This window comes from Gnatocerus cornutus, chromosome 1 (assembly GCF_029298725.1).
Source record: "Gnatocerus cornutus isolate USDA-ARS CGAHR chromosome 1, icGnaCorn1.1, whole genome shotgun sequence".
Lineage (NCBI taxonomy): Eukaryota > Metazoa > Arthropoda > Insecta > Coleoptera > Tenebrionidae > Gnatocerus > Gnatocerus cornutus.
In genome coordinates, this window is record NC_142233.1 from 29,957,424 (window position 1) to 29,973,534 (window position 16,111).

At 34.1% G+C, this 16,111-nt stretch overlaps 1 protein-coding gene across 1 annotated transcript; it reads left to right on the plus strand.

Annotated features, from left to right (window-relative positions):
• Positions 1–43: 43 nt before the first annotated feature.
• On the plus strand, positions 44–16,107 carry gem (transcription factor CP2 like gemini). The gene is made up of 9 exons (XM_088050009.1): positions 44–413; positions 3,032–3,143; positions 3,196–3,661; positions 3,712–3,924; positions 6,286–6,549; positions 6,795–6,850; positions 11,790–11,904; positions 15,088–15,287; positions 15,343–16,107. Exons 1-9 carry the CDS (start codon positions 98–100, stop codon positions 15,629–15,631), a joined length of 2,031 nt encoding a protein of 676 aa, XP_087906135.1. The 5' UTR covers positions 44–97; the 3' UTR covers positions 15,632–16,107.
• Positions 16,108–16,111: the final 4 nt, after the last annotated feature.

Genomic DNA, 16,111 nt, shown 5'->3' on the forward strand with positions numbered 1-16,111 from the left:
GTGAAAATCGCATATCCAGGACTAATTTTCCGTAGAGACCTAGCTAGATTTTTTTTTGACTAACAACCCGGAGGATCCGGACCGCGTTTTGCGTATTATGGATTACGAATTGTACGAAAATTCGAACATTTTGTTGGACGGTGAAAATCCAAATAATTCCAAGAATTCATGGGAAATTCCTAGTGACGGTAGCATGGACAATAACGACGAGTATTTCGATTGGAACCCTCTGAAAATTGACGAGGATCATGCAGAAAATGAACAAGTTTCCAACACGAGACAAGTTAGAAAACGAAAAATTACCGGAATAGAGGCCACTCCGGCGAAAAAACAGGCAGCAGGTTACAAAACCATGCAAGACCCTTTGGCGATCGACGAAAAACAATCGCCGAAAAAGGCCTTGGTGCAGAAAGGTAGGTTTTAGCGGGGAATCGTTCGATTTATTACTTTTAATAGCCATAATGAAAAATTGATACGCCACACTTTCCATTAGTCGTGATTCAGATCGTTTAGAATCTAAATTGTAGTCATTCTGATCGGCATCTATTAATTTATATTGTATTGGTTTGGCGATTTATGACACGAAAAATATGCGACGTTGATATCTTTTCTTTAGTTTTATGAAGTTTGAACTAGTTTTAAAATTTGTAAGAAGAGCGCAGGGACAGTAAATAATACTTGTCTGTAATTCAATTGACAGAGCTTAACTAGCTAATCAAAGAAGTGTGATTTTCATAGAGAAGATTTTATTACTTTTTTTTTAATTTAAAAAAATGGTGTTTTTCATCTGTGAACTTTAGCAAAAAGTATAAATAATTTACTCCTAGATAAAATGGAACTATCCTCAGAAGACTAGTCTTATCAAATTCACTCTCTCACGCCTGCAAATCCGATACAATGAGGATTAAACCAAGCACTGAAATATTATGATTATGAGGCATCAATGGAGCGATAACGAATTTATCTATATTTTTTGAGATTATTTTCAATTTTGAACAAAAAACGAAGCCCACAAGCTAAATATTTAGTAGAAATTGGCTGACAGCTTGTGAACATACGTCTTAACTTGATACAAAAACATCAAATAGTTGCCGAATGTCAGTGGATAGGAAATAATAGACATACGTTAACAGAATAACGGTCTACTAAATAAAAAGTTGATCTACCTAAAGCTTATTTTTCCTGCAGACAATTTTTTGGCGCCAAATTTAAAATGCGGCTCCGTGATTGGGCGTTCAGCAGTGCGAGTTACACAATGCTGATTTTTTAGAACTTCTGCAATTCCTGCGGAATGCCAAATAAGAGTTTTTGTTATTTTTAGTGCAGATTATTATAACTATTAATCATGAAATTTTGCGATTAGTAAAAAACTTGACAGTTGTTTGAGTCATCTATTAAACAAAATTGATATGTATCCACTACTGATATCTAACTCTCTAATCTGTCTTCTAAAATTGTTCTTTTATAAATCGCTAAATTGTCTTCAGGATAACGTCGTATAGCTAAATATTTAGTAGAACAAGAAGCCAAAAACATCAAATAATTGACTCGTGTTAGTAGATAGCAAAGAATAGACATACGTTTACAAAATAACAGCCAAGAAAATAAAAATTTCAATAACATTTTTGGAAAAATTTGTACAAAGGATCTTTCGATAACTGCTCATTTGAATTTCAAAACTGATCCGCCTATTTATTGCAATGAAGGGTAAATTTATTACGATAGTCGTCCTAGTCGTAAATCACTTTGTTTAATTCATTGTACATTGTTAGTCGCAAAACTTTTATTTCCGGCGCTGCGTGAAGACTCGGGGGCAGTATCACACACGTGTAATGTGCAAGTGTAGGTTTGCCCACAATATTTAATTTAAGAGAAACGAGAGAGTTAAATAATGGAATGCGACACAATTTTGAACTGGGGAAAGGTCAGTCCGAGTTTGCACCGGAAAACTACAATTCATAATTCATAAACATGTAATTACAAACTCAGGTGGTTTTGTTACTTTCGTTTTACTTATTCAGGGTTTTATGAAAAAAATAGGTCGATAACTCCCAGATTAGGTTACCTGATCTATGGTTAAAAAACAACATTACTATTTTGTTTACAAACGCTTGGATATTAAACAACCATCATTAGCGGCGAGTTCACAGTAAACATGTAATAACAACACTGTTGTTTTTGAAATATTGTGGCGCTTTTACTACCTAAATTCGTGGTGGGATTAGTGCAGTGTCATCCTTGCACTTTCACAAAAACAACATTTTTATTTTTAAAAACAGGCTCATCCAGGATTAATGGTAAAATGAGTAGGTGTCAAGCTGTATATTGCATTAAATGTCGTGGCTTTTTGAATTTAATTTGCACTGCTTACATATTCATGTTGTTTGCATTTCTGACTCCGGTCCCACTTGAGCCTGCGTAATTTTTACCCGAAATTTGGCCACGAATTCCGTTGTCTATCATAAATTCATAAACAAGAGTTATCATAGTCTTATCAGTCGTATGTTATCTGAAATGTTCAATACTGCAGCTCGTGTAGTTGAGGAATTTAAAATTTAAATGTTGCTCGTGGTGTATTTGAAGTAATCCGTGGAAGTACCTTTGGCAAGGCCGCAGTTGATATTGTACCTCTACAAACAATCCGTTAAATATTCAGGCTACACTCGAAGTGACCGACAGTGGAAAAATTATTTGATGACGTCAATTATTATTGTTAAGGCGACCTTTTCAATTATTAGGCAGCCTGCAAACAAGTGTGTCGCTCAATTGTAAGCCATTTTAACGCAACAAAAATTTTCTGGGGCTCTAATAAAAATACCCCAATAGAATCCGTTTAATTTTCATTATTAAACCTGAAGGTCGATTTTAATAGGTGAACATCGTCGCACTTCGTTTCTATGTACATACTAACAATCACATAGATAAGTTAAATCGAGAAAATATTTATTTTTATTTTGGCTTGTACTTTTCTATTCATTGTGTCGTTGAAATTTGGAATATTTGACAAGTAATCATTTCCCAATGGTTGCAGGTGGTGTTAGGATGCCAACATGGCAAGTGGACGATATAACAGAATTAAACGGCGATATCGAAAGTTCTCTCAGTTTAGGTTCCGATTTGGCAAACAATTCGTACAACGTTAGGTAAGGCTACTAGTGCCCCCTTTTAGCAAAGTTAAACTGTTTGTTTTTACAGTGATGCCATTCTCTCTATTTCTGGCTTGACAGTGTTCAAGCAGGAAGCACCTTCACCGACCAACAACGATGTGTCTTCCTTACAATTAGCTAGACAAAATCGTCAAAGTCCGACCTCCAGCCAACAAGTGGTTGTCCACAATGGAGGAATCGAAGAAGCGAATAACCAGAATATGATCAACAACACGATCAACCAACTTCTTAGTCAATCAGCTTATACTAATCTTCAAAATGCCATTGATGTTAATCTGGTTACTTCGCCCAGCTCGCAAGACAACTTCAATGTTTCTTCTACCAACTTCAACTTCGCTGAAGATTGTCGCTTTCAATACGTCCTGGCGGCGGCTACAAGTATTGCCACCAAAGTCAACGAAGATACTTTAACCTATCTAAATCAAGGACAGAGTTATGAAATTAAGTTGAAAAAATTGGGGGATTTATCGATGTACCGCGGAAAGATGTTGAAGGTGGGATTTCAGGGTGAATTTATCACTGATGCTAATTTGGGGTGTTTTAGTCGGTGGTACGAATGTGTTTCCATGAACGGAGGTTACAGTATATGGAAAAGGAGCAGATGGCGTCGTGGCAACGTGCCAGACCTGGGGATAGGATTTTGGAAGTTGATGTTCCTCTGTCTTATGGAGCTTTTGATATAGTTCAACCCTCTAATGCTTTGAATCTTGTTCATTTCAATTGGGATCCTACTAAGGAAGTAGGGATTTATATTAAAGTAAGTTGGGAGTTGACAAAATTTAGATGGGCAGAATTGAATCACGGCTGTGTTTTCATTGATTGTTAAGTTGAATTAATTCTCCTCAAGAGCTTTTAGCTCAAATTAATTCCTGAAATCCAATTGATCGCTCGCTTTAACCTGACTTTAGCTTGCACTGATTTGACCACTTTTTTTACTTCAACTGACATTTTTATTATAGCTATTTTAGTGAATTACATATTTGGTTCTTTGTAGAGTATTAAACCTCGATTGTCATTAAAACATGAACATGCCAAAACTAGATGAGATAATTAAAGTTTCATAATCAACAATTGAATTTATAAATAATGAACAAAACGTTTTATATCGTGCCATGAACAAAAATCTCATCTCCAGTCGGCTTTAAAATTTCAAGTCATGTCTTTGATTGAAGAAACAATCTTTTGTTTCTGTCAAGTATGTAGTTGTCAATTTTCTGAAAATTGTAAAGGCAGATATCCTGAAGTCCGTAATAATATTGCGTAAAGGTCTTTTATGAAAAATTAATCATAAGTACACTTGCGTTCCATTTTTTGCATTTTAAGACAGTTTTCCCACCTAATAACTTCAACCTCTACCAAAGTGTCAAAGTGTCAAAATTAAAGACAGGCTATGGAATTTCAAAGGCAACTGAGGATAAGTTTTTATTTAATCGCTCGATATTAGAGCCGTATTCTTGAACCGTTCGAGTTGAGACGTATACGAGTCGTATACGCGTTGCCACCGGTGACTTGACGCGAACGCTAAATCCGTACGCTCGAGTCCGAGCGAAAGCCGTATTTTTGAACAGTACGAATCGAGACGTATAGGATTTCATCGGTCTTGATCGGACTCGCTTGAGCGTTCGCGTCAAGCCACCGCTGGCAACGCGTATACGACTCGTATACGTCTCAACTCGAACGGTTCAAGAATACGGCTCTTATTTACTGTTTTCTAGTCATCTCTGATTTTTCGAAGTAACTCTTTGGTTAAAATAAATTTTTCGCTTTTGTGAATTTGACAACGATTTGTCAATTTTGAAGTAATTAAATTAAATTAGGGAATTTTATAGCACGCCTAGCTGTTGTAGTCAAATTTATAATATCAGAATCAGTAAGTTTTAAAGATTGTTATTTGAAGTTTTTTAATTCAACTTTTCCTAGAATTTTCTTCATTTTACGGAAAGAAAAAAACATTTCTTCAATCAAAGGAATGATTCGTAATTTCGGTGATGTTTGTGTTCGAATTATTAATTATTATTTTTCATTTATGAGACTCCGTGAATAAAATTTAAAATTGTATAGAAATTGCTTGAAAAATAATCGATTTTCTATTTGATAGCAGTGACGTTATTCCGTGTTCAAAATGATTTTAGGAACCCCAAAATTGTTTTATTTTATAACTAAACAAATGACATAAAAACCAGACAATTTTTGGTAATTATGTAAATATGAAATTTATCTCTTGTGTAATTGGACATATTTTTTCTCTCCGATCAATAAACAAAAGCCAATGCAAAAGTTACACAACAAATGCATAGCTCTATTTCTGTTGTTTTGTGCTTTTTTGTCATCATTATCAACATCTCCAATGAAATGATTTTTTTTGAGGCCTGATTTAATTAGCTTTATAATAGTGTATATCCAATAAACAACAGTTTTAGACGTCCAGCCAATGAACGAAAAGTTACACACAAGTTGCTTGTTTTTTATTATAAAAACTCCATGGATAAAGTAATGCGAGCCAATAAATGACTTCTTTGTTGTGTTTTAATCCGATTTCAATCACATTCTCCATTTTGCTACAAAGAAAGGGCGGATCTTTAAATGGAAATATCTACAATTTGTTTATTTCTCTCTTGAAATTTGTAATTAGTGCTAATTAACTAGGCATGATCAATAAACATATCAGAAGTGACAATTTTGTCCAATTTTCTAATTGCAACATTAAAACTTCTGAAGAAGACTTACTTGTGAAACTAACAATTTCATAAAAGATTTTACAAGAATAATTAACTCTTTAAATTTTTAGATTTTCTATGGAACTATAATTTTTGGAACATCATAAAATCTATTTATCTGAGATTTCTAAACAAAAATTAGAATCTTTGATAATGACTTTGTAGTCATTCTTGGCTTTTCTTAAAAACTCCGAACTTAGAAGTGTGAAGCGTTTTTGTTATAAAAATAAATACATAAAAATCAACCCACATACTGGTTTTCCCTCTCCTAAAATCTAGCTTCCCTAATTAAAAAGAAATCAGTGAAAATTCAACAAGTGTTTCAATGAATGCCCATAAACTCGTGCCCCACAAACCCCGTGCCAAACAACATTACATAACGGTCATCTTACCACTTTCAGGTTAATTGCATCAGCACAGAATTTACACCAAAAAAGCACGGCGGCGAAAAAGGAGTACCCTTCCGCATCCAAGTCGAAACCTACCAAAACGGCGACAATCTCGATTCATCCGTACGTCTCCACGCCGCCGCTTGTCAAATCAAAGTTTTCAAACTAAAAGGGGCAGATCGCAAGCACAAACAAGACAGAGAAAAAATTATGAAAAGACCACTAACAGAACAAGAAAAGTATCAACCAAGTTATGAATGCACCGTACTCAATGATGTAAGTAAAAGTCTTACCGAAAGCTCCTCTCAAACTCGTTGCCACTCAAATACAACTGAAACGTATAGATTTTCAATGAAAAATAAGGAACGCATTCATTGTTGTTTGAACCAGATCCTACCGCTTTGAAAACACACAGAGTTTGATTATACCATCATCTGGGTTTTATTAGGTTTCGCGATTCCACGCGGGGTGGATAAATAAATTGATTCGAGGAAAGGTGTTGAAATAAACTTTTTTTACAGATTCCTAATGAAGCTGTGCTTAACTCGCCACCGATCGCACCAATAGCCGGTGAAAGGTAAATATAAACAATATTATCTTTGAAGTTGTCAGTGATTTGATTTGATATAAACTGGTTCTGTTTGTACGGCAAAACGGCAGTTCAGTATAAGTTTGTGCCAACTACGTGGGCCAGACCAAAATAACAATTTAACAAAAACATTTTCAAAGCGATCCGTCATTGTCAGTACTGTTTAACTGGACCGAAAGTGGAGCTGAATACCGGTGGCAGCAAAATGCGAACTTAAACACGACTTTTAGCAAAGCTCACCAAGAATCAGTTTGTTATTCGAACTTTTTGCTAACTTATGACTTATGAGATGACGCAAACAGCACGTTCGTTCGAATACAAATTAAACTGATAAAGAAACAAAGCGTAATGGCCAGGTAGCTTGGTTCTAACTGGATCGAACTCTCTTGATACGTAAATTAACCAGTTTCAACTCAGTATAACTCTAAAGTTCATTGCGAAAAAACAATTGATGGACATAATATCTAGTTGCACAACAGCACGTGACGCGTAGGTCAAGTTGTGACACACTACAATCAGATTATCAAAGAAAATCAAAATTTATAATGGAATTCATTCATTAAAACCATCTGCAGTTTTGTGTTTATGTAGTTCACGTGGTGCATGGCCGATAAAGCATCTTTTTGTGTTTGTTACGATAAGCTCGCTACCCTTTGTAAGATTCCACTCAAAATATGTTATTTATAGCTTGTATTTACATGAGCAAATTCGCCTTTATCACGGAGCAATTGGTTAATACTATTATTAAACATCAAAAAACACGTACCGGTTTGCACTGGCTACCATTGTTATCCCAGATTTCAATGCAAGGAAACGTTATCAGCACAAGGGCAACCGCTGCGATGCTCGCTCAAAGCTCAATACTTTCCAAACCGATTTTGCACACATTTCAGTTTTTATGAAACTTTTTTTAAGCTCGAATTAACGCAATTTTTACGCGTGGATGTTTACATCCGCGTAAAAAATTATTTATAAAATTCAACGGCCACGCTCATGGCTTACTTTTATTCATTTTGACGACAATACAATTTCCGACGTGTCTTGAGCGGTGCAACTAAATTTCTGACTATTCCGGAATAGACCAGAATGGAAGAACTGTGATTTTCCAGAAGTCTTGACTGAACTGGCTATGAACGACCTTCGGGAACATGTTTTGATTTTTTATATCGCTCAGTTTGTGTAACAGAAAAGTACAGCGACAAAAAGTGTGCAAAATGAGCAATAAAATCGGTTATCGGGGTAATAAAATTACTACAAAAATTCCGTTGACGAATTTCAAGCGATTTCTGTAAATCAAAGTGTTGTTTGTGGGTCTGTAGCGAAAAATTCCCAAGCAACTGTCTTTCACAAATTGAGATAATTGGCCGATTTTCCCAATCAGATCTGACGAGTGAAATTTAAAATTAGTCTCAGTTGCATCCGATGCACTTTTAAATATGTATTAGCCGAGTGCTGCAAAGGCCGTACTTTCATTCACGAGTTAGGTCAGTAACTCGTATAATAGATTTAACGATAATCTCGTTATGAAACCGCTCTATATTTAGACGCATATGTCATATTCAAGCAGATAGAAATTTGTTCGATGCTTTCATTGGATCAAGCGATAGGGCGAAGACTAGAAACATTTATCTAGTCCGAGGGCGAATCTCCTGTTTAGGCAATTTGGTAAAAATTTGTTACATCATTTTAAAGCGTCAATTTAACAAGAATGTTGTGGTTGGAATTTTCCCTTTCGTTAAGAAATCTGCAGGAGTACCGTTTTTTCAACCTTCAACCTTTCAAATCAAAAATAACAGCAATTTTTCCATGCTCAATCAATTTATTTATAATTATAATTAAACTGGCCGATAGATTATCCGAAACAAATAAAGGAAGAAACAAGGAAAAAGGAAGGATGTTCAACACACATGACAAATAAAACGCTGAACTATCATTTCCGTTCATTTTTTCTACCTATAAATTTAATGTTACCATTGTTCGAAATTAATCAGAAGCACGTTTATGAAACACCCACAAGGTGAAAGCCAATGACAAAATTTAAACTTTAACACGTTACTGCACTGTCGTAATTAAATTAATTAATGTCTTCATTGCAACGAACGCAATTTGACTTCTAGTTTTTTGTAATTAATCTTTTATGGCCTTTACGCCTGTAAGCCAAAGGAGTAGTAGAATCAGAATGGGCTGAAACAATTGTAATTAAAATTACAATGACAATGGCATTATTTTCTCGCGTGATATTGACAATTCTTCTCATCGATAAAAATTCATTGTAATATTCCGCATTGTCTTCCTGTTATTAATTGATAACGTCCGGTTTTCGTCGATAAGGGGGCAAAGAACCGGAAAAATCCGGGAAGGATAGGAAGCTAGACTGTAGACGCCATCATTACTTATTGAAGTTAATTAATTTGATCGGTGACGGTAAATCGGGATTACAATCGCGGCCAAATTATTTTGGAAGTCAAAGTAATTAATTGTCATAAAGTATAAAGCACTCTTTAGGTTCTTCATTACTCATTACTCGTCAGTTTTGGCAAAATTGATTGAAATTTTTGCGTCATTTTTGTCATTAATGCGTACCCTTTAATTAAATTTTCAAAATGTCAATAAAATGACGTCCAAAATAATTTGACCGCGATTGTAAAAATTTGAAATACTTGTTGACAAAAATTGCAAACTTTCATAGTTTTATGTGCATGCATTTTGGGGAAATTCAGTAAATTCAGGCGGGTGTTAATTATATGGACATTTTTATTACGTCCTCTAATTAGTTAATTAATTGAAAAGTTGGGTACCAAGAACGTCTAAATTTAATTTTTCAGCTTAGTTATGGCTCGAAAACATCAGGCTACATAAATTGGAACGATTAACAGGACAACAGTTCAAAAGTCCTAAAATTAAAATAGAAAGTTCTGTTTACGACGGTTTATGCAGTTGAATCGCAGTTTCGCATATTTTTAGATGCGAAATAACAAAAATTTTCGTGGTAAATAAATTCCTAGTTTGCATAAAAACAATGGCTTCAGTTATGAAATCTTTTCCTCGTGTCGGAAAGGAAATTTACTTAAAATTTTCATACTATTGCTCGAAGATAACGACTTAAAAAAATTAGCAAATAAAAAATGAAAATAAGTTTGCATGTTTTTTATACAAAAAACCCTTCATAATTAAATATTTGGAACAAAAATAAAGAATTTTATTAGACATTTTAGAATGAATAGGAATTCAAATTTTTTTAAGATATTAAAATCAAAAAGAACGAATTTAGAATTAGAAATTACCAATGCAAAGTTATAAAATCTCGCATATTTCGTACACTTTGGATTTTAACATGTTCTTTAGAACCTTCTTCTTTTCTTGATCTTTTGCTTGCCTTGCAATTCTACAGATTTTTTATAGATATTTTCTTTTTTGTATCGCTTGGAACTTGAAAATGTCTAACGTTTATGTTTTTACCTTTAATCTTTTTCAAAGTTCTTTTGTGCTTTTAAATTTAATGAAAATATGGCGATTCCGCGTCAGAGATGTTTTATGTATATTTTCCTGCTGCTCAAAATTCTTTTTATAATAATTAGAAAATGTATGTCCGATGACAGTTCCAATGATTTATCCGGAAATAAAACACGTAGGTAGACACTTTTTTTTTCTTAGAACTGAGCGGTTTTTCTGGGACACCTGCATATTACCAGTTTCCCCCTACGTCTTTTGTTACATTCCGCTAATTTATTCAATTTTCACTTCAATAAAAACGAAAAATGATCTTAATTGAAATAATTGAATTCACACAACAAATTCTTCATTGCGCTAACCGAAGTCAGCGGCGTGAAATTCGTAAACACGCCATTGGAAAGTGCAATGCGAAGGAATGTCTAGTTCGCCATTTTGACTCTCCCCTGAACTCGCCTGTAATTAAAGGTTTAGCTCCCCTAAAAAGCAATTGTAAAGTTGTCCATCGAACTTTATCGACACACATTGCAGTGTACGTGCTCAAAACTTCGCTCCGCACCGAATTAAACCGCTCGTTCCTGGCTCAACCGGTTCCATCCAGTTACAAGCCATATCTAGCATCAAAGTCGCCTCAAACCAGACCTTTCCTGACGATCGCGGAAAGCACATGTACGTTATTCGATCAATCTGAAGAAATAAACGAATTAGTGCCGTCATATCCGAGTAGTGAGCGAAGTAAAAATCAGTGTGACTTGAGTTCTTGTGATGATTTATCGTTAGTTCGATGGAATATAATATACGCTGTTGAAAATAAAAGTTGTGTAAAGTGTTGATTTTGTTACACTTATGGTTAAATTTACGCGTGAATCCACTGGTAGTCAGGAATGGTTGAAAAAAAAGTGTTATTGGAAAAACTGTCACTCAGTGTTAATGAACCATCGCTTGTACCAATTCGCATGGTCCTACAAACGCACTTCGTCAGATGACAGCAATTTTTGCCTAGTAGAGAGGGCCGCAAAAAGAAGAGATTACGATTTAAAGAGTCTGTGCTTTTGTCACGGAAGAAGCTCACTCGCACTTATCTGAAAACGCTAAAATGACACTCTCAACGAACACACTGTACCTTCTGGTTCACACGATCACGATCACTGAAAACGATTTTGTCGTTCAAGCTCAATTCATCCATACTTTCAATGAAAGAATGGCTGATGTTAGATTAATTGGGAGGAGGATGAGGTACAGGTCTAGACTCAGAGGAAACAACCACAAAATAAACCTCCAGAGGTTAAACACACCGGACCTCCGGACCATCATCAAGAGGAAAACCGCCAAGATAAAACACCATTTACGAACCATTCATCTGTACGTTCAAATATAAACATTCTAAAAATAAATCTTGTTAAATGAATTGACTGGGTTACGGCCTTGATAAGCTATTATGCATGAAATGCGATTGTAATTTATTTTTCTCTTTCAGTGGTGCTCCCACTCAAGTAACCAAGAGAGATATCAGCGTTGGTGAGGGACAGCTGAAGAAGATTGTCGCACCAACACCGCCACCGGTCGTTGAAAGGAAAATCGATGACCTCAATGTAAGGACAATTGTTTATTTTTATTATAGAATGTTTGAAATTTAGCCAAGTTGTAAACACAACGGAGCTATGGGGAAAAGATAAGATAATGATTATAAGTGTTTGGTTGCGTTTTTACAACGAAAGTATGCAAATTACGTGTGGACTACATTACTCACATGAGATACAATATTTATCTAGAGATGATCATGTGATTCGAACATTTTTGAAGGTTCATTGTAATGACAAAGCAAACAAATTATTTTGCAGATGGCATTTTCTGTCCGAGGAACTTGAATATTTTGTAATTAATCGTCGTTCATTGAAAGTAATTGTTTACAAACATTTAATTGTGGCGTCTCGTTTAGATAATTTAAACTTTTCATAGCAACTTTTGAAAACAGAAAACTGTAAAATGGAATAATATAGTCACACCATTTTACGAACGTATATGTGAAAATATTTGAAGGTTGTACAGGATTCATTACCCCTAAACTCGTCTTTAATTTTAAAGTTAAAAATTTGGAAATTTGCATACGCTTACAATTGACAAGGTCTAGGATGTGACTATCAACGCTAGTTTGGCGTCGCGATGCCTAAAAATTGCAATTTCTAGCAATTTCCGAGTTTCTGCGAAAATAATTGCTAATTCAAGTCACATTATCAATGTATCTGTGATTAAAATTTGAGGAAAAAACGTGCTATTTTCAAGTTTGTTTTCAAACTCATCACGTGATATTTGGAAACAACAACGTTTACACGAAATTATCACTTAATTCATTTTTATGAGGATTAAATTTGATTAAACTGGCCGTACTTTACGTTTTGTACACTAAAAACTGTTAATCAACACCGAAAAAGCAACAATCTGCACTCGGAAACGAATTAAAGGATACATGTTATTTTGACACAAGCTTTTGACAGTTTGGTGTAAACGTAGTTTACAACTGTGACGTCATTAATAAAAAAATACTGTTAAAACAGCATTTTTTCCTCAAATTTTCGTTTGTCAACTAGTTAAATTCGTAAGAGTGTGCAATTTTTCAATTTTTATCTTTAAAATTAAAGACGATTTTGAGGGTTTGTCGAACCTGTACATAGAGGGGGTGTTTTTGAAATGCATGTACAAAGAATGTGGTAATTCCTTGTCACAAATTGAGAATATTAAGAGAAAAAAGTTTTAGTAAAAGTCTTTTTGTTTTCGAGATAAAATTGTACAAAAATTTCAATAATTTTGCTTATGCGTCACTGTTTTAAAAGTGAACAAAAATCCTTGCTAGTTGCTTAGGAAACAAGTCATTAAGTCATAAGTTCGTGAATTGGGGTTAATTTTACCTTGTCAGTATTTGATTTAAAAATTGGTTTTTCATACTTTATACTCCTTCTACAATAGCGCAGAATTGTTTTGTATATGCATTTCAAAATCACCCTGTATATTGCATACACCTACACAACTATACTTTTCCAAATAAGGGGAGATATATTGTTTCCACTGCGATCAGTATAATAATAAACTTGTTCCAAATGTTACCAATTTAGGTTTATCAAGTCATATAAAAAATATCTGAGTTTCTCCAGTTTTGGTTAGTTTTATTGCATATTAAAAATTTATCTGGATATAACTCTACCGTTTCGTTCCAGTATTACCTGGTTTTATGACAACGTACTTTCAGTTAATTTTCATTACTAACTTTACCAACAGACAACAGTCATGAAAACAAGTGAATTTGAATTTGACATCGTGTCTCAACTTCATTGCTATGGTTCTTTACGTGTCAAACTGAAATACGACTCATTTATTGTTCATAGACCACTTGAATTTGTTGCAATTGCTATAAACAATTTTTGCGTTTTAAATCGTTTTTCATATTTTTGTCTTTTGTTTTTCATAGTAAACCTGATCCAAAACTCCATACTGTGCATACTCGGCACAATTGCAATTTTATTTATTATTGATTGGCACTCTAAACATTAGAATAACATATTTCACACATTTAAAACAAATTTGTTTGATATGGAGATGTTTCTACATGGTACGCCATTGACTTTCAAATGTCAGATCTGTCATCGGTCAAAGCTAATTCTAACTTTTATTTACAAGACATTTTAACACGTTTTGCGAGCATTTTTTTTTTATTGTGGCAGGTAAACAACAAATAAACAAAAAATGCATTCTTACTTGAACACTCTATTTAAATTTAAAAAAAGGTGTGCTGTTAGAAAAGCCATTCTAAAAAAAATTTTAACGCTGCTTCTAATTAATGCTATTATATGAATAATTATGTGTATAAAAAATTAATTTAAGATCTATCAACATTGAATTCTCACCGCCCCAATTGTACCCGTCTCTATTTTCTATTGAATTAAACGAATATGAGTGTGGGCTCGACTGGAAGTATAAAAGAAAAGGTTTTATTGAAAGACCACATAATGAGACCCGTTAATACTACCAGCTGCTATTTTTTCTTTCATAGAAGTGTTATTTTTGGCTTTTTTTGAAACCACATAAAATTGATATGAGCTATCAAATGTTGAGAGAATGTCTACGGTGTCAGCTTATCTTGTAAAGTATTTTATTTGAGTTTCGAATTATGCTAATATAAAGTCTTTTTTTAGCACCACCTTTTGTGTCGAAGTTTAGCTCTTGATCATGAGTTTACACATATTAGAATGGTATTTTAAACATTATCCCCATTGTTTATGGCTTTTTCTCAGTTTTATTTTATTTACAAACAAAAACACTAATGCAGTCTCTGTATTCGCTTTGTGTTCCTAATTACAATAAGTACGTTACGTAGGGAGTCCACTGCATACATGACGTCACTGAAAATAATAGTGTTGAACTTTCAGTACTAATTGAACTAAACAATTAACCGCTCAACTTCATGATGCGTACTCCAAATGCGCTCCCATTCCTCATTCGACTTTCTACTTTCCTTGCCACATTAATTATTATGTAACGAGTTAATTACCCCGTAATTATCACGAAACAAGTCGTAGGAACACAAACACGAACTATTGATCGCATTTAAAAAGTCCACAATTTCATTAACTGAAACGGAAGGACGCGATACCTTACATCTTAATTAATTGTCTTAAATTAGATAACGTTTATGCAATTTTGAAGAGTGGCGAAACGGTGGAGACGGTGGGACAAGTTGTTTGTGTTTATCACTTTAAAAATAATTGTTTTTTTCTTTTCAGAATTTGTCTTTTGATCATCTGTCGAGCAACGCATCTCCAGAGCAAACCACTGCTTGGTTAGTTAGAAATCGCTTCGACAGATACCTAGAAACCTTCGCAAACTTTTCTGGAGCGGACATGCTGCGCATGTCCCGAGATGACCTTATTCAAATATGTGGACACGCCGATGGAATTCGCTTGTTTAACGCTGTACATCTCAAGTACGTGTTTACACATAAGTGTGAATATTTATAATCAAATAATTATTTTTTTTAGGACTATAGCACCAAAACTGAAAATTTACGTCTGCCGTCAGAACACTTCCATCTTCAACGCTGTGTTTTTGACAAGTCATAGTAACGTGGAATTGTTGGAAAAACTAGCGGGTTTAATGGGGATTTCTCAAGACCAAGTACACGATATTTATATTGAAGGACCACACGAGATCCATGTCCGGTTAAATAATGATGTAATTAGTCATATTAAGGAGGAAACTATGTTTTCGGTGGAGATTTTACAGGAAAGTGGAAACTTTATCTTTCTTCTAAAACGCACTGTCAAATGAAAGTGTTGTGTTAAATTTACGTGATTATACTACTCAGTGTCTTATTGTATGCCTTAACACTAATTTAGGTGATATTGCATGGTTTATAGTTTATCTCAGGATTTTCAAAGTGTGCTAAGATATTGGTTTAAACTTAGGTTGAGATTAATTTAGGGTATAAGTTACATAATCAATGTTTACGTTAATTTCTAGGTTTATTAATGTTGCTTGTTATCTATTTTTTAAAAAAATATTTTTTCATTTGATGAGTTCACTTATTGTGACTTGAGAAGTACAATTGGTAGAAATAAATAACAATATTTTTAATGTACAAATAAGTTTTGCTCCAATGTTATTGTTGTGTATAATTTAGGACGAGGGGAGTAGCTACTATGTTTATTTTAAGTCTTAGGATCATCCATAACGTGCCTTTTATAAACTATAGCCACAGAAATATATCTGTAACCAGAGTGCCATAAAGAAATATATTCCGCTTTTATC

Excerpts from the sequence above, each read along its gene's own strand:
- gem (XM_088050009.1), top strand. The coding sequence starts at position 98 with ATGGATTACGAATTGTACGAAAATTCGAACATTTTGTTGGACGGTGAA. Across the intron at positions 3,662-3,711 it reads ACCGCGGAAAGATGTTGAAG|TCGGTGGTACGAATGTGTTT; the intron begins GTGGGATTTCAG and ends GGGGTGTTTTAG. Across the intron at positions 15,288-15,342 it reads TTTAACGCTGTACATCTCAA|GACTATAGCACCAAAACTGA; the intron begins GTACGTGTTTAC and ends TATTTTTTTTAG.